Source organism: Lissotriton helveticus, chromosome 2_1 (assembly GCF_964261635.1).
Source record: "Lissotriton helveticus chromosome 2_1, aLisHel1.1, whole genome shotgun sequence".
Lineage (NCBI taxonomy): Eukaryota > Metazoa > Chordata > Amphibia > Caudata > Salamandridae > Lissotriton > Lissotriton helveticus.
The window spans coordinates 164,017,991-164,043,053 of record NC_136059.1 but is presented as its reverse complement, the minus strand read 5'-3'; the positions used below and the strand labels follow the sequence as shown (position 1 = coordinate 164,043,053).

The window sequence follows — 25,063 nt, the reverse complement described above, 5'->3', positions numbered from 1 at the left end:
TCCATTCCTCATACGCTAGGAGAGTGTTGATTTGGGTGGCGCCCGGGGTCCCGTTTGCACCCCAGTATGTAGAGGCAGATATTCAGGGCAGGTATTTGCTCCTCGGGGCTAAGCTAGATGGCAGGGATGTTACACTTTTAAATACTTATGCACCGAATGTGGATGATCCAGGATTTTTTCAGGCCCTGCAGGATATTCTGATTGACGACCTAGAGGCACCACTACTCTGGTTAGGGACTTTAAGTGTGTCCTGGACCCGGTCCTGGACAGATCTCCGCCCCGGGAGGGCACGAAACCCCGTATGACGAAACAGCTTCACGAGGTTATGGAGAATGTAGGAGCTGTGGATATCTAGCGTCAGGCCAATCCGACGCTGCAGGTATGTATACCTGCTTTTCCCCCACTCATAATACACACAGTCGCCTCGCTAGGGTACTGGTTGCTAACGCAGAGAGCAGCATGACTATGCAAGTGACACATCAGGGGCGCTACCTGTCCGACCACTCCCCGGTGGTTTGTCTGGTGGGATGGGGAGCTCCGGTTTCCCGTCCGCGTGCTTGGAGATTCCCAATGGATGTTCTCCGTGACTCCTTGGGCAGAGCACACGTGTAGAAGGCCCTGACTGATTATGTGGACCTTAATTGGGGGCTGGAGGACATGTCGTTGGCTACTAAATGGGAAGCCCTGAAGGCCGTGGTGAGGGGAGCCTGTATGGGATTGACATATGGCATCCGCAGACAGCTTATTAAGGACTTGCAGTCAGCGGAAGGGGAGCTATTGAGTGTTCATACCGACGGGTCTCCTGACGACCTGCAGCGTACGGACGAACGGGTGGCCCAAGGGAAATTCCACGACATGCTAGATCGTTTGGATAAGTACACCCTCTGCCAATATAGGCAGAGGCTCCATAGAGAAGTAGATAAATCAGGGCGACTGCTAGCCTGGATCCTCCGTAAGGAGCAAACCCCGGAACGTATAGTGGCTCTGCGAGACGCCCATGGCAAGGTGGTCCACTCGGAAAGGGAGATTCTTGAGACTCTTAGTTCCCACCTTCAGCAGGTATATACCGTGGACCCAGGCGTATCCGAGGCCTTTTACTCCGCTTATTTGCAGGGGCTGACCCTTCCTTCTATTTCCGCATCCGCGCATAAAGATCTGGATGCAGTACTATCGGCGGAGGAGGTGCGGTCGGCTAACGCCCGCCTGCCGCGCGCAAAGTCGCCGGGTAGTGACGGCTATCCGCCAGAGTTTTATCAGGAGTTCTGAGGCACGATGGCGCGTCTTTTGGTACAGGTCTATGCGGAAGCTTTTGAGACCGGATCTCTCCCTCGGAGCATGTCCAGTAGAGAAATTTGTATGATCCTGAAACCAGGAGGCGATCAGCTTGACCCTTCCGCATATCGCCCTATCACCATGATTAATACTGACGCTAACATTTTGACTAAGTTATTGGCCACCAGCTTGGCCCCGCTTATGACGCACTTGGTCCACCCGGACCAATGCGGCTTTATTCCGGGGCGTAACACCGCCATGAACCTAAGGCGTTTGAACCATATCATGCATGAGGTTCAGGGGTTGGATGAGCAGATGGTGCTCGTATCTATTGACCTGGCCAAAGCGTTCGACAACGTGGACTGGGCTTACCTACAGGAGGTTCTCCGGGCGATGGGTCTGGGCCTGGGCTTTTGCCGATGGGTCCGTATCCTCTACGACTCCCCCAGAGCTCGGGTGCGATTGGGGACTGCGCGTTCAGAGGATTGGCAGTTGGGGCGGGGTACTCGACAGGGGTGTCCCCTCTCACCACTTCTCTTTGCTCTAGCGATTGAGCCTCTGGCCGTCCGGATCCGTCTGGATATGTCGCAATGGGGTATGCAAGTGGGAAACATGTGTAATATTGTCTCCTTGTATGCAGACAATGCCTTGTTGTATTTGAGGGTCCCGAGAGAGGCGCTTCCCATGTTACTCACTCAGCTGCACAGATTTGGAGACGCGTTGGGATTGCGTCTCAATAGACGTAAGTCTTTGATTTATCCGTGGTCAGGATTCGACTCGGTACCTGAGGATGATTTGCCGGAGCTCGGGCTCCGGTGGGAGACGGATTCCTTTCGGTACTTGGGGATTGAGGTGGCATCTACGGAGGCGAGATCCCTGGCCTGTAATATTGAGGTGATTCAATCCCTGCAGAGATCCGTGTCCTTTTGCAACACCCTCCCGCTGTCCCTGATGGGCCGACTTGCTGTCGCGAAGATGGTGATGTTGCCCAGGACGCTGTATATCCTACAAAATACGTTGTAACCCCTTCACCCCAGGGTCTTTCGCACACTCAACGCACTCCTTACATCCCTGCTTTGGGCGAACCGACGTAGTCGGGTTGCCCTTCACACAATGGTGAGAACCTTCGAGGAGGGTGGCCTAGAGGCCCCACGCTTTGACCTGTACTACAATGCCACGCAGTTGATGCCGACCGCTAGATGGTTTGCAGACACGGACATCTGGGAGACACAATTGCTGGCGGGTAAGGTGACGGTACAGGAGCTCCAAGTGGCACTGATGCGGGGAAGGGGGGCAAGCAAGACTCTGCCCTACATCGTGAGACATACAGCGAACGTTTGGCACCGCTTTGTTGAGAGGGTGCTCCGGGCGGCGCCATTCCACAGGGACCTGTCGCTCTGGATCCTGGCACCCATGGTATCGTTGGAGGAGCAGATGTCCTTCCGGGCCTGTCGGGAGGGAGGCTGTTAGACCTTGGCAGATCTGTACCCAACTGAAACCTTCTTGACATATGAACAGGCGGAGGCGGCTTTCGCCCTGGGTAGAGGACAGTTCCTGCATTACCAGGGACTACGGGATGTAGTGAGGTCGCTATGGGCACAGTTCTTAGAGATCCCCCCAATGACCTACACCCTGGACGTATTACTGTCATGTGGTAGAGGCCGTCGACTTGTCTCCCTGCTGTATGCGGCCATGCGTAGGAACTCTACCCCGCCGGTCCCTCCGGCGTGGGTGGCTTGGGAGGAGAATTTGGGTGCCTCAGTGGAGCAAGAGCAACGCAAGCGTATTGGTGGCCTTACAAAGAAGGTCTCTTGTAATGCGCGCTTTAAGTTAATACATTTCAATTTCCTGCACCGCACCTATCTCACCCTGATCTTGCTACAGCGTTACTCCCCGGGCAGGAGGGATGATTGCCCCAGATGTGGCGTAGGGGGAGCGGGGTTCCTACACTTGGCCTGGGGATGTCCAATTGTCCAGAGCTTTTGGGGGACGGTGGTGGAATATATTATATTATTGCCGCAACTGGGATGCGCATTACGCTAACACCTTTGCACTGCTTGCTTGCGTTGGTACCTAGGCCAAAGATACGGAAATTGTCTTATAAATTGATGCAATTGATGCTAGTGCTGGCCAGGCGGAGAGTGGCTATCACTTGGATGGGTCAGAGGGCTCTGGAGATTTCTAAGTGGCTGAGTGATGTGCAGGAATGGTCCCTAGCAGAAGAGACACATATGCAGAGCTGTAAAAGGGAAGAGAAGCTACAGGAGGACCTGCTGGCTTGGCGCGTACTGTGTTCCACAATAGGGGTCCTAGACCAAGCCTCCCATAGTGAGTCAGAGGGGACGAGTGGAGAATTATTCTCATCGATAGGTTCAGACGCTGAGGAAGATAATGGGGAGTCATGGTAAAGGTGCAGTGCGGTGTAGGGACTGGCCCAGCGCTCACAGAATGCTAACTGGTATCTGATACTTTGAAGTGTGTCATGAGTAACTATGTATCTCAGTGTGACCTCTGGTCAACCAGCCGTGCCTTAATGAGTCTGTCAATGTGCATATATGATGTTTTGATGCTGATGGGGGGGATCTTGTTGTTTGTTAATTGTCTTAAAAAATGACAAAAATAAAGTGTATAAAAAAAACTATCCATGTTGCAGGACCCTTGGCATCATCTTGCTGGCATAGTCAAAACCTCAACATCACCAGTTGCTTTTCAATCACTCCCTCTCACAGGCGACCCCGGCGGTACAGTACGCACAGAAGACGAGCACCCAGAGAAAGCGCCAGGGCAACACTATTCTAATTGTGAGTCCCATGGACTCCGTTCACTTCGAGCAGCCCAGCACCATCCGGCACGACCACACGGCAATCCCCTTCTCTGCCAACAGCTCATCGGCTGGTCCCGGCTTGGACAGCGACTTTGGAGCCAGTGCTGGTGAGATTTCCACTCTTTACTTTATGCTCTCTTGAAGATGTTGTATCAAGAGGGGTGACTGGGTTGGTATTGGATTCTATGGAGTTTATTATGCATCCCATCATCACTAACCCTTGAGTAACCATCCTTCCTGCAGACCCTATGCCTCATTCCTCGTACATGAACCCTATATTTATCCCCTTAAGATCATATTTGTGTCTGAAGTCAGAGGATCCAATATACAAGCTTTTTGGTGTGACTTAAATCTGACTTTTCAGGAAGAGCCTTTGTGAATTGGGCCATCAATGTGTCCGGTGAATCCCGAGTCAAAACCTTAAACGGGGCATGGCCTGTGCCTGTGACATGATGTGTGTTCTCTGTGCAGAATTTGTCCTGGTCCTTAACAAAATGAACACTTATCTCCCTGTCCTTGGTCCTGGTCGTCCTCCTCCCTCACTCCTTAGGCAGCTCCCTAAACCCATCTAACACTGAGTGTCACAGCCTACTCTCGCCCGCCTTGTGTCTGCCGTTGTGCTGTTCGGGTAATGCTGTGTTCAAGCTGAACTTACTGTTCTGCTCAAGAAAGTTGGAAACGGCATGGAAAATGTTATTGACCCAATGAATGATAAATAAAGAAATTTAAAAGGTCCGTATGTGTTTTTGGCTCTAATACTACCCTTTGTCACCCGTTTTTGAATTGTAGGATCCTCCTGTAGGACACCTATATATGATCTGGGCCGGGTTCTGTGTGCTCTTCTTTTTGTACTGCTTCGGCCTGCCCTTTATAAAAAAAAAAAAAACCCTACTGGGAAACCCCTTCTGTTTTGTTGTTTCTTGCAGATTTGCTGCCAATTGAGAGATAGGGGCCAGTTCAAGTGCCCACGGGACAGACCGTGGCTACTGCGGCTCAATCGTGTTGCAGAGTGTCCCGTGCTCTGTCCTACTGTGGCTCTGCAAACCTGGCCAAGGGCGTCCCCGTTTGCACTGGACTCTCAGGGTAGTGAGGACCAGCAGTCCCCGCTTCTCATGGAAGCAGTGTGGGTTCCAGATATCAGCACTCAAAAGACCATCAACAGTCTTCATTGTCCAGCCCAGTGCTTCCCATTTACACAAAGGAAATTTAATCTCACACCTGTAAATTCTACACAGTACAATTTATAATTCAAAGCTGTGTCACTGGGTGTGATCCTCCTTCATGGCACTACACCAGCTGATCCTTTTTCCTTGTATCGACCCTTTTAGTAGGCTAGTAAAAGCATGATTCCAACTGAGCCCTTCATTTCACCACAGTCAAACGTGCATTCAGTTCACCAAAGTGCTCAAGTTATTCCTAGCTGTGGTCCAGCGGGTAGGTGATTCTGTTCCTCATTCCTATTGAGCAGTTCTAGATGTCTCTCTGCACTCCTACGGGTGGAACCCTCTGTGAACTGGGATATCCCAAGGTCCCTGGGTAAGCCGGGCGTGGGCTGTGTGGGGATTGAGTGCTCACTTGGCTCAGTCCTGTGATGCTGTGACAAAGGTGCAATCCCAGCGGGTGTGGACCCCTTAGATAGTGGAGAGGTCAGTGGCCCACTCCAGGCCAATGTCCGTAAATGTGGCCTCTTTCGGGCTGAATCGAGGATCACGGCAGGCTCACCGTGCCCAGGCCAATGGCAGTTGCAGCTCTAATCCGGCCAGATCAAGAACACGGCAGAGATAGTCCCGTCCAGCTACAGGCTGTTGCACCCTGCCTGGATCAGGCTAATTGATGATCAAAGACAGTTGCATCCCTGATCGGGCCAAATGATGATCATGGCAGATGGAGCCTTGGCAAAACCTTGGGCTCTACAACAACTTGCAAAGGTTCCCGCCATGAACCACTTATGGGAGACCGCAAAGACCCTCTTCAATGAGGTTTAGACCCCGTTTTCTCTCTATGGATGTTCCTCAGTCCCTGGAGACATGCGGGGTCTCTCTCCTTCCGGACAATCTTGCCTCCTGCATAGCCAGGCAGACTCCTTAAAACTCTCAGCAGAGAGGCAGGTAGACCCCCAGATCTTCCAGCAGAAAGTGCAGACTTCTGGTGATGTCACTGCATCTCTTGGAGACTGTCTGTCGGGCAGACATCAGTCCTGATCACACAGCGGTCCTTCCAGTCCTCTGCGGAGCACTTTCTTTTTTTGTCATGAATGACTTGGAACTGGAGGAAAGTGAGCTAATTTGAGAATCACCTTTCTGCACATTTTCCAGAGAGAGCAAATGCATCCACTGTTTCAAACTTCAGGACTGCTTTGAGGTGGTTCTTCTTTCAGGTTTCCTCCAGAGGCTGCTCTACAAACACAGCCTTTGTGCACAGTGATTCTTCTCACTGCAAGTATCAATGCAGCTTTCTCCAAATTTGAGAATCCACAACACGATCATAACAAAGTGTGAGGTTTCTGTATCTGGTTGTCGTCAGGCCAACTGAAACAGCAATCTGGGGTGGAAAAAAGGGGCGGGCCTGACCATAAAACATTCTCCCCTTGGACAACAGAAACTGTCCCTTAGACCTACCATCAGCCCATGGTTTTCTTCATACTTAGCTGCTAGTAAACTAGACCTACAACAGCTTATGACTTAGATCATACAATAAAGATTTTATAAAAAGAATATAAGGCAAAAACAAGGCAATTTTATGATCAAATTAAGTGGACCAAAAAAACCTGTTTTTTAATAGAATTCGTGCTGTGCACAGTATGACAAAGGAACTCTTGACGGTAGTAATGGAATTACAGGAACCCAAGGATATGCATACCTAAATCCCATGTTCTGTCCAAAGCTGTGAGTTTGGCAACATTATTTTCTGAGAAAATAAATACAGTCAAACGACATCAAATCCGTTATTTCTACACAGCCTTCCTATGATTCGGATTGGATTTGAGATCAAATAAATCGTGAACAACTTCACAGAATTTTCTTTTGCGTCCCTCCACCTTGAGGTTGGTTGTAAGCTGCAGTCGCCCCTATGGTCCTCCGTTTGATATTGGCCATGCTCAATACATGAAAAGTCTATCCCTTTATGATTCAAAGAGGTTATGTCTATCTTTGATTCTGCCCTTGAAGCTGAAGTTGTTCCACGTTTGTGGAAGAAAGCATCAGTTAAACCCTTATCGGGAAAAAAAACAAATCGAGACCATTTCAAGCCCAACAATTTTCACCCACTCTCTCTCCTGCCACATCTGTCTAAATTGTGGTGGCCTCCAGATCGGTGTTCAAGGCTCCATTCTAACCTGGATGTAAACATTTCTGACCTGAGTCAGGTGGTCTCCATCTCTTCCCTACTCCTCACAACCAGCAAGATTTCTTTGTGGTGTACATCAGTGACCCATCCTATCTCAGTGACTGTGTCCTCTCTACGTGCTCCTGTTGGCTGACGTACAACATCAACGCAACGCAAATTGTTATGTCTACCAACAATACTCAGTTAATTTTTCGGACTATACTTAGTTCCTGTATTAACGTTCACTGCTCTGTCAGATTGTTGCAGTAACAAGATGGCGGATGGCAACAAACCATCTAAAACTAAATCCCAGTAGAACAGAACTGCTTTTACGCCAGGTAAGTTTAAAATGACCAGTCTCATGTGGCCTTCTGAGATGGGTGCTTCTCCGTCTCCACCGTTAAGAGTTTGGAACCTGGGGATACTTGTTGAATCCTACTTGGGATTTTGATCCCATGTGTTTAATGTGACTAGAACCTGTGTTTTTTGACCTGCAAGTTATTTGCTCCATTCTCCCCTAGATTGATAACTTAAAGATATCTGTTGTCAGCACTTTAATGTCACAGACATTGGACTATAGAAATCCTGTTTAGTTGCAGTCCCTCAAATATGCAGAAGCCCATCTCTTCTGTTTAAAGAAATGCGAATCGTTTTGCCTACTCTGGCAATTACAGGTGTTACCTGTTCACAAAAGAATTGCTTTCAAAGCACTAGACATCCTCCATACGATATTTTATGTCTGCAAGCCGGAGTTGTTGGCCAAAAAATGTATCTCGAATAAACTATCTAGAACAGTGTTCCTTAACCTATTGTCCACGGACCCTCTGGGGGTCGCAAACCCTACTCATGGGGTCCTCGGCTGCTTATAGAATTCTAAAATTCCTAATAGAAGATTAATAAAGTAAACATTTAAAAAAAAAGCAGAATGTAAAACTAAAAACATTAAAGCTTTTGTAATTGTGAAGGATTTTGAAATTGGAGGCTAGAAATTAAGTTGGTATCCTTGGCATGATTTGTGGTAGCAGTCCAAGTACAGTAAACAGAATATAGTATGGACAGTTTGTGGCCTCAACTGCAGCACTGGTGTGCCTGGACAAAAAGGGCATGCATCAAGGACAAAAAAGACTAACAGCCTGATTCATCAATCTCCCGTTTTGCGAGCCCCTAATAGCGATTCATAACGAATCGCTATTAAGGACTTGCAAAACGGGATTCATGTAGGAATTGCATAAAGAAATGCGATTCCTACACATTCCTTATTTGCGATTAGCAAATTGCTAATCGCAAATAAGGAATAACTCCCCATTCATTCCTATGGGCCTAAAGGCTCATAGGAATGAATGGGGAGACATTCCTTATTTGCGAATAGCAATTTTCTAATCGCAAATAAGATAGCGATTTCAAGGGTGCCAGGGGTGTCCAAAGGACACCCTGTAGCACCCCTGAAATGTAATCTACATTGGAGTTGCGCACACACATGTCCAAAGGACATGTGTGTGTGTGTAACATGCAAAAGAAAAAAATGCACTAAAGTGCTTTAATCTATTTTTTCGCTATTTACCACGAAGTCAGACTTCGTGGTAAATAGCGGCCAAATATAGCGAAATAGCTATTTAAAATTGGTTGATGAATTGCATTTAAGGAATCTCTAATAGAGATTCCTTAAATGCAATTCCTCGCACAATAGTGAATTCTGTAATAGCGATTATTGCATTTGGGATGATGAATCCCAAATGCAATAATTGCGCTCGCAAAGGGCCAGATTCTCAGAATCTGGCCCTTGCGAGCCGATTTTCGTTTCATGAATCAGGCTGTTAGTGGCATGCTAAGGTTTCCCATGCCACTTCATCTTTTGGAAATAAAACCACATTTTAAAAAGCTCCCACCTTCCCTTTAAAACTAAGTTTAGGACTTCACACAGTCTTGGCCCGGCCCAAACTTCAGCACACAGGCTTGGATTGGATTAGCGTGGCACTAGGACCAAAAAAGTCAGGGTACCAGATACATTTGCAGTTGGGCACTCAAGGCAGAGGAACATACTCATAAACCATACATGGGACATTCCCATCCCAACAACTTGTGTCATTGAATAAATGTTGCTTCTAGAAGCCAATATCTAAATCCAAAAATTGTTGTAATCGGGGACGAAAAGAGCGCATTGTTGTGCTCGGAGTTGTATTCTGTTTCAGGATGGGTATTTTTCTTAATCTGAAATCAAGACTTTATGCAAAAAGTCCATTTGCCATTGTTGGCCTATGCTGTGTGAAAGAAAATGTGTGCACATTTTAATCAAAGTGTGAAAGGGTTTATTAGCAGTGGAAAAAATATCTGTAATCTCGGATGCAGCCGACCATGGGGTCCCCCAGCAAACTGTATATGAACGGGCTCTGTAAGCAACGGCAAGGCACCACGATGTAGCAACTAACATACAGGCTTTCAATGGGGATAACATGCCTTTGAAAAACAAAGTACATACACAATTGTCTGGGATCATGAGAAAGGAATAAGGCTGCCTTCAAATCTAGCAAGAATGCAAACTTGTATATTTGACTGAGCAAGCTAAGCAACACTTTCTCATCTCTGGGGCCAAGATGTGATAGACAGGAACTTTATTTAGGAATACTAAGCATGAGCCAGAAAACATGGCTGCAGGAGTCGGTTACACTGAAGCAGTAATTAGTAGTTCACCGCTGGTTCTTCTAAAGCCGAAGTCACCTCAGTAGAAGATGCAGGTTTCAATCAATGAATCAGAAGTTTATATAGCGCGATACTCGCCCATGAGGGTCTTAAGGCGCTGGGGTGGCGAGGGGGCGGCGGCTCCAGGTCAGTCGAAGAGACAGGTCATGAGGTCCTTCCTGAAAGTGTGCAGGGTGGGGGAGCATCTGATGTTCACAAGGAGCTCGTTCCAGGCTTTCGCTGCGATGTAGGAGAAAGCTCTCCTGCCGGTTCTCTTTCTGTGGTTGCGGGGAACCTCTGCCAGGGCGAGGTGGGCGGAGCGGAGGTTCCTCTTGGGTACATGAAAGGATAGTCTCTTGTTGAGGTAATCGGTCTGATGTTGTTGAAGGATTTATAGGCGTGGGTGAGGAGTTTAAAGGTTACCCTCTTTTCGACGGGGAGCAAGTGGAGGCCGCGTAGGTGTTGGATCATGTGCTCATGGCGTGGGGTCCCGAGGACGAGTCTGGCTGCGACGTTCTGGATGGTTTGTAGTTTGTGTAGAAGAGTTTTGTTGATTCCGGTGTGGAGGGTGATGCCGTAGTCCAGACTGCTGGTTATGAGTGCGTGGTTGACTGTCCTTCTGCAGTCTAGGGGGATCCATTTGAAGATCGTATGGAGGAACCTCAATTGGCTCCCAATAGAAGGTAGATCCACCTACAAGATTGCATGTATCACGCACAAAGCACTTCACCAAAACACCCCCTCCTACCTGGCAGAGAAATTGCAAAAAGCTGGGTGCTCCAGGTCTCTGAGGAGCTCTAACTCCCTCGTCCTTATCCCTCCTAAACTCAAATATAAAAAAGCCCAATCTCGTGCTTTTTCGGGGAACGCCCCCATGATCTGAAATTCTCTCCCCAAAGATCTTCGATGCAACCCCTCGTACCCTCTCTTCAAAAAGAGACTCAAAATACTCCTTCTCAACAAATATTGGGGAACGTAATTTCTCTATATTCTGACAATCTTCGCTCCTGGCTCCCTGGTTCTCGCCTCCTCTCAACCCCTTCCCCGCCTTCCATCCCTCATCTCCCCTGTCTACACTCCTATCTCCCTCTGAATTTCTACACTACCCCACCCATATTGATCTCCATCCCCTCTACTACCCCCCTCCCATTCTAATACCTTGTATAATTATATTACTCATATTGAAATGCACATTGTTTATTTTGTTGCAAATGTTATCTACCTTGTAAAGCGCTCTGATACCCTCGGGTCCAGTAGCGCTATATAAAACCTTGGAAATAAAGAAAGAAAGAAAGAAAGAAAAGCTGGTGGAGGCGACGGCGTGATCTGGCGGTTCATGGAGAGGGAGGAGTCGAGGATGATTCCGAGGTTCTGAGCATGGTTTGAAGGGGTGGGTGGGCTCCCGAGGACAGGCGGTGGTGCAGGGTCCGAGGATGAGGATCTCGGTTTTCTCTGAGTTTAGCTTCAGGCAGCTGTCCTCCATCCAGGCGGCCACGTTCTTCATTCCTTCCTGGAAGCAGAGTCTGGTGTCTTCGGGATTCTTCGTGAGCGAGAGGATGAGCTGGGTGTCGTCGGCGTAGGGTACTATGTTAAGCCCATGTTGTCTGGCAGTGAGGGAGGCCATGTAGATGTTGAAGAGCGTAGGGCTGAGAGATGATTCCTGGGGTACTCCGCAGCTGATTTCCGTGGGTTTGGAGAGGAAGGGAGGGAGTCGGATCCTCTGTGTTCTGTCGGAGATGAAGGATTGGATCCAGTCGAGGGCAGCTCCTTGTATTCCTGCGTCGTGAAATCTACCAGCGAGCATGTGATGTGAGACGGTGTTGAACGCTGCGAAGAGGTCTCGTAGGATGGGGTCCGATGTGTGTCCCTGATCCAGTAGCATGCGGATGTAGTCTGTGGCGGCGAGGAGGGCGGTCTCAGTGCTGTGGTTGCTGCGGAATCCAGACTGAGGGGCGTCCAGTTTCAGCCTACGTCCAAACGAGTCTATATTATTATTTTTCAACACTGACAATTCATCCTATTGAAAAGGTAAGATTAAGGTCAACCATCCCTCTGATTAGATAATATCCAATCACCTATGCAGGCTTGTGAGTCTTTCTTTGTCTTCGTTTCATTGTATCTCTCTAAGCGTCTGGATAGCAACTTTGTGATTGGTGGGAGAGTGATAGTCCTAGTCTCCCAAGGACAGTGCTCAATTTAGGTGACAGTCTTACAGAGCTTACAGATTCCTGCATAGTGGAGTGAAACCTAAATCTTGTCAAAGCCTGAGAGAAGAATTACTATAAACATTGTTCCAACAGCTGTGTAACTGCTGTATAATTTTTAGGTGACTGTTCCAGAGCTGGAGAGCACCGTGTGCTTGCCATCTGCAAATTAAACTTAGTTACTTATATGGAGACCTCAGTTTTTGGGCGCAGGATAAAAGTAAGCCAGAAAAAGAGAAACAGTGTTTGACTTGGGGTTTTCTCTTGTTAATGTACCCCAGTGCTTCAATTATATAGGCATATGTTCATGTATTCATGTTCATTTATTACCGAGTACGTTTTTTACTGTGTATTTTACAGTGGCCGCTAATAGATTTACCATGAGCCCCATGTCACCTTTAGTTATGTGAAAGTTCTGCAATTGGTTTTAAACAGTATTTCACCCTGTACATTATCGATGTTTTTCGAAATATTCAACAAGGCCCCATCCTTGACAGTGGGTGTAAGAGCAGCTGATTGAATTGATTTTTATTGTTTTTATAAATACTCAACAAAAGACACTTATGTTTTTAGATCACGTATTAGCCTGAAAGACCTTGCTGCTAGTTGTAGGACTGCCACAATACAGGATCCAGACCTAAAACTGTGAAAGTTGGGGCGGGGCCAAGATGGCGGCCGAGTAGAACGTGCCTGCTCGCTGCTCCATTCTACCACCTAGGCCCCGCCGTACTACCAGCAAATAGGCCGCCGGAGTGGTGTAGAATCGTCACCCCCTCCCCCGGACAATATCGGAGTGCCAATTGGGGTGGAAAAGAGATGCAGAGACGAGATACATCCTACGCCCGAGAGCGAGCGAGCGCCGTGCCCGAGAGCGGCAGATACAGTTGTCGCGACAGCCCGCGGTGTGAGACCGGGCGGTCTGGGACATGCCCCGGACCACCATACCTGGCTGAGACTCTGCTTTCCAAAAGGCATCAGCGGAGGTTTGTCTGTGGGCCTGGTGATAGAGGTGCACCCCGACGCTGTGAATTGGCCCTTGAAGAGGCTAAGATTGGGCAGCCTGCACGAGGTCCGCCACACCCTGCCTAGGACGAGCGCTTTGGAGGCAGAGGGGGGCGTGTTTCCTGGAGACCAGATCGGCAGCGTCAGCCCGGACGGTCCAGCGGAGGGCGTGAGCACAACGTGAGATGCCGGCAAAGGACAGCATGTGATCGCACACAGACTCAGACGGAGGTGAGCAGCATCACCCTCCTCCTCCCTGATCCCCGGAGAAGGACACGAAGCGGTGTCTCATGCTGAGAGGCCTGCGCAGGCTGGTAGGCCTTGATACCAACTGCAGTCAGGGCTTAGGACAGTAATCCTGAGCCACGCGGCTGCCTGACTGGAGGAGAAGATCCCTACTGCCTTGGCCCTGTGGGAAAAGCAACACGACCAAGGTGTGACACAGGAGCAAGGAGTAGTTCAGAGAGCAACCCTCCCCCAAGCGCATCTGGACGGCATTTACCTCCCCCCCACCACTCCAACAGGAGATCATCCGCCTGCAAGACCTGCAATTGGATCTCCAGGTGCATGCAGAGGACCTTGAAAACCATTCCAGACGGAACAATATCAGGATCAGCGCGGTCCCGCAGGGGGCGGATGGGCAAGATATCGAAGTTTACTCTTTCGCTTCATCCTGGGATCCCTGCCTGAAAAATGGATCAAGCTAGAGAGGACTCATCGGGTGGGCCCAAAGAGTGCGGCGAAAGCACCTCCGCCAGATATCCTCATGTGCGCCCATGACTTTCAGCTTAAAGAGAGGATCCTCCGAGCAGCCAGAGACAAAATCCTGACGAATTTCGTTCCAATAGGCCCCTCTTGACCAGGACTTAGCAGCATCTACTCTACAAAAGAGAAGGGAGTTCAGACTGATTACTGCTCACCTGCGCTCAAAAGAAATTTCATACTCCTGGGGACATCCGTTCAGACTCCTTTTTAAATGGGACGGTAAGTTATTCAAGATTCGCTCCCTGCTAGATGCCAAGTAGCCGTTAGGCCTGTCTGACGAAGAGCTGAGCACCCAAGCACAGGAAGGAACTAGGAGAAGATCCCCGGGAACAGAGAGCTGGAAGAGAGTTGGCCTGTATCCGCTTCGCCTTCGACCAAACTCTGGCTAAAGCGACAATCGGTCATTGCCTCCCTGGAGGTTGACTCCGCTAATACGGATTGAGACCTGTTTTGTCATGTTTATTGGGAGGGGGTGGCTGGTATAAATGCATACAACTGATGCTCCCCGGCTACTACTTACTGGGGTTTGGGCGGGGCGGAGGGGCAAAACGGGTCCTGCTGACATCTCACACCTTTCCATGGGCTTGATCACCCAGGACTATTATGATGATCGTAATTTCTTGTTTATTCTTAATTGTATTGTTTTTGGGTTCATCAAGTTCCCTCCTCCCTCACACATAAGCTTCCCAGTCCGAGGCAGCTTAGCTGGGGTTAGGCTCTGGATGCATAACACCAAAACATTTACGAACGAGGCCGGTCTTTGTGGATACTATGGCCTTACAGACTCCTATAGCGCTCTAATTAACCTATCCCTATGGCAGCGGCTCTTAAAATAATACCGCTCAATGTAAAAGGCCTCAATAGTCCAAATAAGAGACAGGCCGTCCTGTCATTTTTGGAAAACTCAGGCGCACATATATGTCTTCTCCAAGAGACACATCTTCTGTCCAAGGATACCCACAGATTGCGCACCAGGGCATTCCCTCACCAACAATTTTCATCCCAACCCTCCAAGACAGTAGGAGTTGGCAGTTTAGTTTCTGCTAAGTTCCAGGGTAAAGTAGGCCCCAAGTGCGCCGAAATGAAGGGAAGGCTGCTGGCGCACACATTCACCTTAGGTCAGCAAAGGCTCACCATCACCACAGTCTAAGCCCCGAATGCTGGGCAGGAAGACATTCTACAGGAGGCGGAAAAAGGGATATCCGAATTCCCTGACAGATCACTGATCATTGGGGGGGAATCTCAATCTCTTCCTTGATAACGAACTGGACAGATCTAGTCAAGGCTACGGACAGACGAGGGCGCTTACTAAAAAGGGGAGACAGCTTCTAACGGATGCAGGGCTGACGGATATATGGAGGTCCCATAACCCGACGTCTAGAGAGTATATGTTTTACTCGCACCCCCACAAGACATATGCTAGAATTGACTACATACTGACCAACAACACGTTGTCCCAGCAGATGCAGCACATCGAGATACTTCCCTGTACCCTATCGGATCACTCAGCAGTGCGTATATCTCTAGCCCTATCTTGCCTACGCCCAGCCCGTCTGCTCTGGAGGTTAAGGGAGACGATGCTACAATGCCCCACAGTAGTTCAGCTGGTCACAAAGTGAAATGAAAGAGTTAGAGCGCATACACCAAAGAACTGGTGCTCCCAGGATGTGAAAACAACTTACAGCCGCGAGAGCTCAACTGGCCGGCCTACATATCGACAGAGCTGAGCATTCTGCCCTGCGGCTTTGGCACGCATTCTGAGGGTGATAGAAGTGGGAAACTCTTGGCTAATAGATTACGGACTCAGCGGCAGTCCTCTTACATTTTCATGCTAATTGATCACACTGGGAAAGAGCAGACCACTGACCAGGGTATTGCAGACACCTTCAGGCAATACAATGCATCCCTGTACGGACGCAGAAGCTCCCTCACGATGTCCCCACCCAATTCTTACAAGGAGTGAGGACTTCCAGGCTGGTTCCAAGCCAAGTGAAAGACCTTGAATCTCCGATTCGGCTGGAGTAGGTTATTTCCGCCATATTTAAGTAAAAAACACTTAAATCTCCGGGCCCGGATGGATTTTCTTCAGTTTTTTATAAAACCTTCTGCGCCACGCTGGCCCCACTGTTAGTGAGGGTATTTAACTCGATTGGGTTGTACTCTCCCATACCACCTACAATGCTGGAAGCATTAGTTACAGTTATATCCAAACCAGGAAAGGACAAACGAGATTGCGCGTCGTACCGTCCTATTTCCCTCCTCAACATGCACCTAAAAATATTCACTGGGATCTTGGTGCAGAGGCTCTCCCCCTGTTTTCCCGGGCTGATTGACCCGGACCAATCGGGCTTTGTACCGGGCTGCCAGTGATTCGACAATACTAAACACCTACTACATATAATAGATAAATCTGAACGCTTCGAAGTCAATCGCATTATATTCTCTGTAGATGGCGAGAAGGTGTTTGACAGGGTGTACTGGCCTACTCTCAAAGCAACACTGGGTCACTTCGGACTGCCGGAGCGTTTTATCAACTGGGTGCTCGGTAGTTACCCCTACACTGCCGCCTCAGTCAGGGTGAATGGTTTGGTCTCACACCCCTTCCCTATTCAACAAGGGACACGGCAGGGATGCCCACTCTTGCCACTCCTGATCGCCCTGTACATGGAGCCTACGGCCCAAACCGTGTGCAACGATCCCTTAATATCCAGGGTGAAGTTCGGCGGCGAAGATCATGAAATTAGCCTCTATGCCGATGATGTGGTGGCCACCTTGGAGTAACCTGAGGAATCTTTACCCGCCTTACTGGAGGAATTAGATCGCTTTGCACAAGCATCTGGATTTAAGGTTAATCTTAACAAATCGCAGGCCCTTAGTTTGACCCTCAGTCCGGACACATTAGAGATGCTTCAGCGGACACACCACCTCCAATGGGCACGGGATACAATTCCCTACCTAGGCCTACAACTCACAGCCAGTATACAAAGCACCACTTCACTGAATTACACGACGCTGCTGCGACACATATACGCGATTGTCTCCACAGATGGAGACCACACTCACTGTCTTGGTTGGGTTGTATAGCGGCAATAAAAATGACAGTACTACCTAAGATAATATATTTGTTTCAAGCCCTCCCTGTAGCCCCCCATCGCCCCCCCCCACATCCCCTCTCTGGGGTGTTGCACTCACTACAGAGGGATCTGGAGCGCTTTGTTTGGTGGGACCAACGTCCCAGAATGCATAGAGAACTAGGCTATAGGACCCTAACTGAAGGGGGGTTAGCGATCCCAAACTTGCAGGAATCCTACTGGGCGGTGCAGCGGAGGGCTCTGGTTGAGTGGTCCTGACCTGAATCATAGAAACACTGGCTGTGCATGGATAGGGCCCTAGCTAGACAACCACTATGGGGAGTCCCCTTTCTCCCAAAAGCAACTAGGCCTCGCAACCTGTACCTCTCAATAGTTACGCATTCTACTTTATCAGCTTAGGACAGGGTCGCTGTAGGAAGGTAGAATCTGACTGCATGGCTGCCCCACTCTTTTCCTGGTGTTTTGATGGTTTTTGACTTAGTTTGGCTGGGATCCCTGCTAATCAGGGCCCCGCCTATCTGCTTTCCTCTTTAAAGTGATTCCATGTACATAAGGTACACTCCAGATTGGTTACTGGGTTACCCTTGTGAGTTCCTAGTATATGGTACCTTAGGTACTAAAGGCATAGGTACCCCAGAGGCCTACCAGGGACTGAAGCATGTATTATGCCACCCCTGGGAAGCCTACCAAAATGGTACCACAGGACTGCTACTGCAGCCTGAGTAAGGTGGTGCATGCACACCTTACTGAGATGTAGGCTACCTATATCTACCTCATATCACTGACACTTATAAACTATATCTACCTCATATCACTGACACATATAAACCTATAAGTCACTCCAATGGCAGGCCTTATCAATCCTGAAGGCAGAGTGCTTGGTTTTGTGTGAGAGGGTGCCCATGCATGAGCAGGGACCCTCTGCAGCTTTTGGAATCTATTCTCTGTAGCTGTTCTATGATGCAGCCAGACCATAAACTCTTAAGTGCATTATAACCTCGCGGTTATTGCTAACTTTGGAATGGCTGCATGGAAACATGTTGTGTTTGGTGTCAAACACTTAGGAATCCTACCACCCCGCCAGTCCTGGCAGCAAGGGCTAGAATTCCACCCTTCTAGAGGGAGAAGACAAGTACCCACTGACCTAACCGGTAATAGTTTAAAAGAGCCCCAGCATCATAAAATGGATGCTTCAGCCACAGACACGAGTCTGACCTGCTGCTGCTGGATGAAACTCCAGCAGGGGAGGCCAATAGGTTTCCTGTCACAGGGAGGTGTAATCACCTCCCAGACAGGGTTTAGTGTATTGGGGCTGGGTGGGTGCATTCAGATAATGCTTTCCAGACCGTTCTGGGGGCACACTTGATGTCCCTGTGCATATCCCAGTTCAAACCGGTTGCAGGGGCACTCAGCCCCTGCTCTGGCATGAAACTGGACAAAGGGAAAGGGGTGTAGCCACCCCCTCCCCAGACCCTCCCATAGGTGGGTCGCCAGAGTATGTCCAAGCCCTAATCTTTGTATAAGTATGGGATCCCAGTCCTTAGGACTTCAGATTACACCTGGACAAAACTCTGCAACATATATGCTGGAACTTCGACATTCTACATTGACTAGAAGACGGACGAATCTCCCTTGGGGTCAAGGAGTGACTCCCCTGCAGGCACCAAAGAAGCATCTTGCCGGTCTGCATTTTCGGGGCTCTCGCTGAACTCCGAAGTATTTACGACTCAGGACACGGACTTCCAGACTTCTCAGAGGCTGACACGAGATCCCAGCAAAGCTGAGACCCGCAGCCCTCACGAGTGACGTGGGACCGGAACTCCTGGACACCGTGCACATTTGCTAGTGCATCCATTTCCCGAGCTTTCCTGAAGTTGTGCATTGGGCTACTTGTAGTCCAAGCCCCGAGCACCATTTGCACTGAAGATTGTAGGCCTACACTCCAGGAGTGTTCCGTGAGCCCGCTTCTAGCATTTCTGCTTGAGGCCCCTTCGCGATCCCTGGTCCGCCGATAAGTGGGACCCCACGAAGGTAACTCTTCTTTTCCTTGGCTTCCCTGGTTACTCAAGACGTGCCCTGACTCCCACCAAGGGGTGAGTCCATCAGACCTTGCTGGTCTACACCGAAGCCAATCTCTGCTTTCTGTGTGGGTTGCTGTTGCCAAGGCTTGTTGGGTTCAATCCGGAAACCGACACCGCAGCACTCGACATCCTTCATGGGACAGCTCGAATCCAGCTTCTGGTCGTCGTCGCATCCTGGTCCTCGTGGCTGAAGAGTCAAGCTTCACCTTCTTCACCTGAAATCACCCGACATCGGTGGGCATCCGCTCATCGCCTTCCTGGTCCCTGGCAAGTGACCCAGACTCTTTCCCCTCTGCTTTCAGGTTCTTCACATCTCCGATCCACCCGGACACTTTCCACATGGTCGCCAGCCGCACTTTGCAGCAGCTCGCCATTGAAATCAACGACGAAAACCGACACGAAAAGACACCTATGCACCCGGCTTCCCTGGGTGAGGTAACTCGAGTACTCCGGTGCTCCCATGGGTGTTGACTCTAGAACCTCCTAGTTCTAAAGGGGTTTGCTCCAAGTCCTCTTCTAAGTGTCATTAATCTTTAAATTTCCAACCACGACTTTCCCCATTGAAGTTAATGGTGATTCGCGGCTGTGTTTAGACACTGCATGCGTCCCAAGGGGGTCCCCTGTGTGTCTACCTTGGGTGGTTCCTGGTAGCCCCAGCGGTTCTAAAGGCTCTAGGCCTTGTATCCATGTCAGTCGTGGTTCTTATACCACTTTCTTAATTTATGGTCTGGTATGCCCCTAGGGCTCAACGTATATTGTGCTAATTTACTGTGTGCTAAATAAGTTTACTGAATGTACTTTTGCCTCTAGCCTCATAAAGAGACTAGAGGGATGTGTTTAGAATAAATACATATATTCTATATATATATATACCTTGTGTGGTTCTCCTTTCAATTGGTCATTCATGAGATTATAGACTGGTAAAACAAGCTGCTTTACATTCCTTAAAGACTTAGCCTGAAGGCTGCTCTCCACAGCTACCACTAGGATAGCTTTCTATATAGGTTGTCTTTAAACCTACCATCAATAATGGTCGTTTGGATTGGTGCAAGGTGCCCACTAGAATAGTGGACAGCATATGATAGGCCAACTTCTCACAGTTGCCACCTCACAAGGACTCGCAACATTTCCATCCCCAATCCCACCTATAGTCTGCAACCCTTACTTTACCCCAGGGCTTGATGTGTCAGTGTTTGCACAATGGTCGAAAGAAGGCTGCTGCTCAATAGGACATTTCTTTGACGTGGAGGGGCCCCTGTCTTTCAATGACTTTTATGCGCAGCATAATATCCCGGAGAAGGAGCGCTACCGATACAAGCAGATCCGACGCAGGGTAATGCTGCCAGAGGTACGAGGGGGGGGGCAGAGACACCACTTACACCATTCGAAAAATGGTTACTCACAATACACACCCTCGCACGCTTTACAACACTTCTATAGGTTTCTCCTGCGCAAGCCTGGGACAGAGAAAACCCCTGGACAGTTAAGGTGGGAGGACGCTCTCGCAGAAGGAATGGACAGATGTTTACTATAGGGCCTGACATACAGCATGTAGCGTTGCTAATATTGAAACCGCAACGTAAATTGCGACCTATAATTATCTGACACCTCAGCATCCCCACACACATAACCTACTATGCTGGAGAGACTGCGGCTCACTGGGTACTCTGACTCACCTACTGTGGGAATGCCCCAAATATCAAGCTATTGGGAACTAGACGACATTGACGCCCACTTTAAAACCCAAATTCCTCTCTTCCCAGGCTACACACTCCTGGGCCTGCCTAATCCTCTCTCCTTCCCACTTAGATCATGGAGGGCCAGGCAGATGGCTCTAGCGCTGTTGGCAGCCGTACAAAATATCCTATCTCACTGGGCGAATGCAACACCACCCACCTACTTTGGGTGGCTCCTTAGACTGTGTTGGATCCTGGGGATGGAAAAAATCTCCCTTTCACTCTCCAATCCCAAGGCCTCCTTCCAGGACCTTTGGGAGCCCATCCTATCGCTGCTAACTTTGAAACTCAAAGAACTCAAGGCCGAAATATTTAAGATTAATACGATTAGCACACCCACCGACAGGTTGGGGGGTGGTTCTGGCGTTTTGGGATCTTTTGTCTCCTTATTTATCTTAGCCACCCCATAGGTGGGCGCGCAGCAATGAACATAGAATGCCTTTCAATTTTGCACTTTGTATTTTTATCTAGAAATTAATAAAGAATTTTTAAAAAAACTATAAGTTGGTATTGCGCATCAGCACATAATGGCGAAACTGTGTGCTCAAATGTGAAATGATGGGCAATATGTTGCTAAGTAGGGCAGAGGCCTAAGAAAGGATCAACTAGCAAGTGATCAATAAGGAACCCTGGCTTTCTCGACCCGTATATCCATTTCGGGCATTAGCTTGGCATGCATCGTTTCGTCAAAAAGGCTGTAAGACGAGATGGACTTTCGGCCAGGGTATCCCTGTCTGGCTTTGTATAAAAATGTAACCAAATACCTGGTTCGCCAGTAGAAGGGGACTCTGGTATTTAATAGTGGCTCGGCTCTCTGGCGGAGCACCATCCTCGGCCAATGTACATCCTAGTTTGCGCTCGTAGAGCAACATAACACTGGTGGATACATCAGTAGGAGGAGACCATATGGAAGCTGATGGATATTCAGTTAGAAGGAATAGAATGGATATCTGGGCAGAGAGCATCTTGAACTATTGACATAAAGTTACGCTAGACCTCTCAGTCAAAGCAGATAAAATTGACCAGACTTATGATTTTATAGTGCCTGGTGTCTTCTACATTATTCTCCTTTGTGGGCAAAACCTTGTACCACAGGTTGCTACCCCTCTTCCTTCTGCTGAATGTCAGTAGTAATTGAACACATTAACGTTATAAACATTGCATATTCCATGTTAGACACTGGTAATGTACACATAGGCCCTTGATACAGGTATGGGGGTTAAACTCCAATCCCTGCGCTGACGGAAGCTTGCAGAGGGATCAGAATTATGAGTTGTGTGATAATTATCATCCTCTTGCAGTCTTCCACTGACCGATTCTAGCACGTCAAACCTGTCTAAATTAGCCTGGGAAAAGGCCAGGAAAAAAAAGGTAGAACATGAAAAATGTAGTGTTCAATACAGATTCTGTATGTTTTGCTTAATTTCCAAGATTAAAACACATACATTGAGGTGTTTATTACACTTTTTAAATACCACAGGAAAATGGTACTTCGTGGCTGTTGTAAATATTCCCTATTATGCACAATTTGTAAGAGGGCCACAGTGCCCATTCTTACAAATGCAAGAACTATAAAAACCAGTTGGGACTGGACCTTCCTGCCTCCTGATTTAGAGTGAGTAATGAACTACCTCACTTCGCATAATCCAGTAACTGTTCTTTCTTGGGTTGCAGGTGTTTCCCTACGGATCCTGTCCTCGGACAGTGAGAGCTGCTCTTACTCCTGGGTGTCCGGCCTGGAGTGGGACTACTATGACCCGGGCTACAAGAGAAGAAATCAACGCCGTATACAACGACACCAGTTTCCGATTCTCTGTAGCAAGCAGTATTGGGTATGAGAAGACCTCAAACTGGGCCCAAGCTACTGAGGCCTCTGCTCTGACATGCCTGGGTCGGCTTCCGCTAAGAACCTCAGCCAGCAGTCTCAGTAAATTGTCTCCATTATCACTCTGTATCATTGTGGGAGATCCACTACCTGGGTATTCAGGTCAATACTGGTCTAATTTGGAAGAAGATAGTCGAAAGGTGACGGAGGAAGCGGCTGCAACCAGTAACGCTGTTTTTTTGCACGTATTAACATGTTATGTCATGTATAGCTATATGTATTTACACAGTCACTTGCACACACATGTCCACATCACGCTGTGAAACATCTGACAAGCACTTGGGCTCCGTGGCCACCTGACAGAGCCTACTCTGAGCCCTGCAACACTACACTTGACCCTTGATTTATTTCTCCATTTATTATTTAATGCCATCACTAAACTTGACCCTTGATTTTTCTCCATTTATTGTTTAATGCCAACACTGCACTTGACCCTTGATTTTTCTCCATTTATTGCTTAATGCAGCACTGCACTTGACCCTTTATTTTTCTCCATTTATTGTTTAATGCCAACACTGCACTTGACCCTTGATTTTTCTCTATTTATTGTTGAATGCCAACACTGCACTTGACCTTTGATTTTGCTCTATTTATTGTTTAATGCCAACACTGCACTTGACCTTTAATTTTGCTCTATTTATTGTTTAATGCCAACACTGCACTTGACCCTTGATTTTTCTCCATTTATTGTTTAATACCAACACTGCACTTGACCCTTGATTTTTGTCCATTTATTGTTTAATGCCATCACTATACTTGACCCTTGATTTTATTTCTCCATGTTTATTAACGATTTTTCGTCTATGCAGGCACCCACACAAACCTATCTTGTCTGTTCACATGCCCGCACATACTCACATCCGACTTAGAAAAATTAACCCTCACCCACACTCTACATTCAAGAGAACATATTAGGCCAAAATAATATTGAAATGTGATTTTCTGTTAATGTGGTGCTAAGCAGAATCTGTTTCAAAAGAACCATCTTTAAATCGTACAACTTAATCCGACTCCCATAGACCGTCCGTGTATTTATATCCATGTGCGTCTAATTTTTATGTATTTATTTATTTTGTTTATGTCAACTGCACAAAATCTAAATCGAAAGTAGGCCCTGTCCCCGTCTATGAAAGTGAAATATGTATTTTTTAAAGAGCTTGATGAGTTTTAATGGCTGACTCAGGAGGGAAAAAAAGACCTATTTTAATTGTATTTTATTCTAGAAATATTTATTAAAGTTGTATATTATTTTCGTTGTGCTTGGGATGCTAGTGTTTTTACTTCTCAGTATCAGGACAATGGCAGGATACCCTTCCTGGGCGAGTTGTGCACTATACAAATATACGTAACATAACAATATCTGTGAAATTAAATGAAATGAAAAATTATATTTATATAGCGCATAGACTACCCCGAGGCCTCGCAGCGCTTTGACTGAATTCCAAGACGGTAGGCTGGGGTAGTTAACAAGCTTTTCCAAACAAGTGAGTTTTTAAAGACCTCCTGAATGACATCCGGTTGTTGTTCTCTCTAAGGTCAAGTGGGAGGGAATTCCATATTCTCGCAGCATTGTGTGAGAATGAGCGACCGCCCCAGCGAGCTCTGTTAATTTTAGTCGCGGTGGCTAGATGCAACGAGCTGGAGCGGAGAGCTCTGAGAGGGGGGTAGGGAGTGGCTAGGGGGTACATGATGGCTGGGCCTGTTCTATGAATGGCTTTTTGGACGAGGCACATGGCTTTGAATTGTACCCTGGCAGCTACAGGAAGCCAATGTAGCTTCTTTAGAGCATGTTTGGCCGACTGCCAGGAGAGTTGGATCGCTCACAAGATTCATCCCATTAGCGCAAACTGTGCATTGACTTCATTCAGAATTCTAAGTTTTTTATTTTTGTACTTTAAATTACTGTAATTTGGGGAAAATTGTATTTACCAACTTGGCAGTGGGCTATATTGTTCTAATAGTGCTCCACAGCAAAGGTTATGATTCCACTTCACTTCATACAGCTTTTTTCAACTCGCATATAAATCTTGCATGTGAAATATAAAAGGTGCCTGATTCTGAAGTACGGATTCCTTGGATTTAGAAAGGCAACTGAACGGAAAACTCAAGTCCCGTGCATAGTGTGGACAGTTGGTGCATTTCTGAAACATGGCTCGTCAGTAAATGCTGGAGACTGAGTATAAATAAAATAATAAATAAATA

At 47.9% G+C, this 25,063-nt stretch overlaps 1 protein-coding gene across 1 annotated transcript in view; it reads left to right on the top strand.

The window, feature by feature from the left end:
- The window catches only part of LOC144819265 (protein huluwa-like), a 56,664-nt gene extending 32,615 nt beyond the window's left edge, over positions 1 to 24,049 (top strand). The window contains exons 2-3 of the mRNA XM_078677232.1: positions 4,002 to 4,203; positions 22,651 to 24,049. Of these exons, the coding sequence (XP_078533358.1) occupies positions 4,002 to 4,203; positions 22,651 to 22,814 (366 nt within the window). The 3' untranslated portion in view covers positions 22,815 to 24,049. The remainder of the gene's footprint in view (positions 1 to 4,001; positions 4,204 to 22,650) is intronic.
- The last annotated feature ends 1,014 nt before the right edge of the window (positions 24,050 to 25,063 follow it).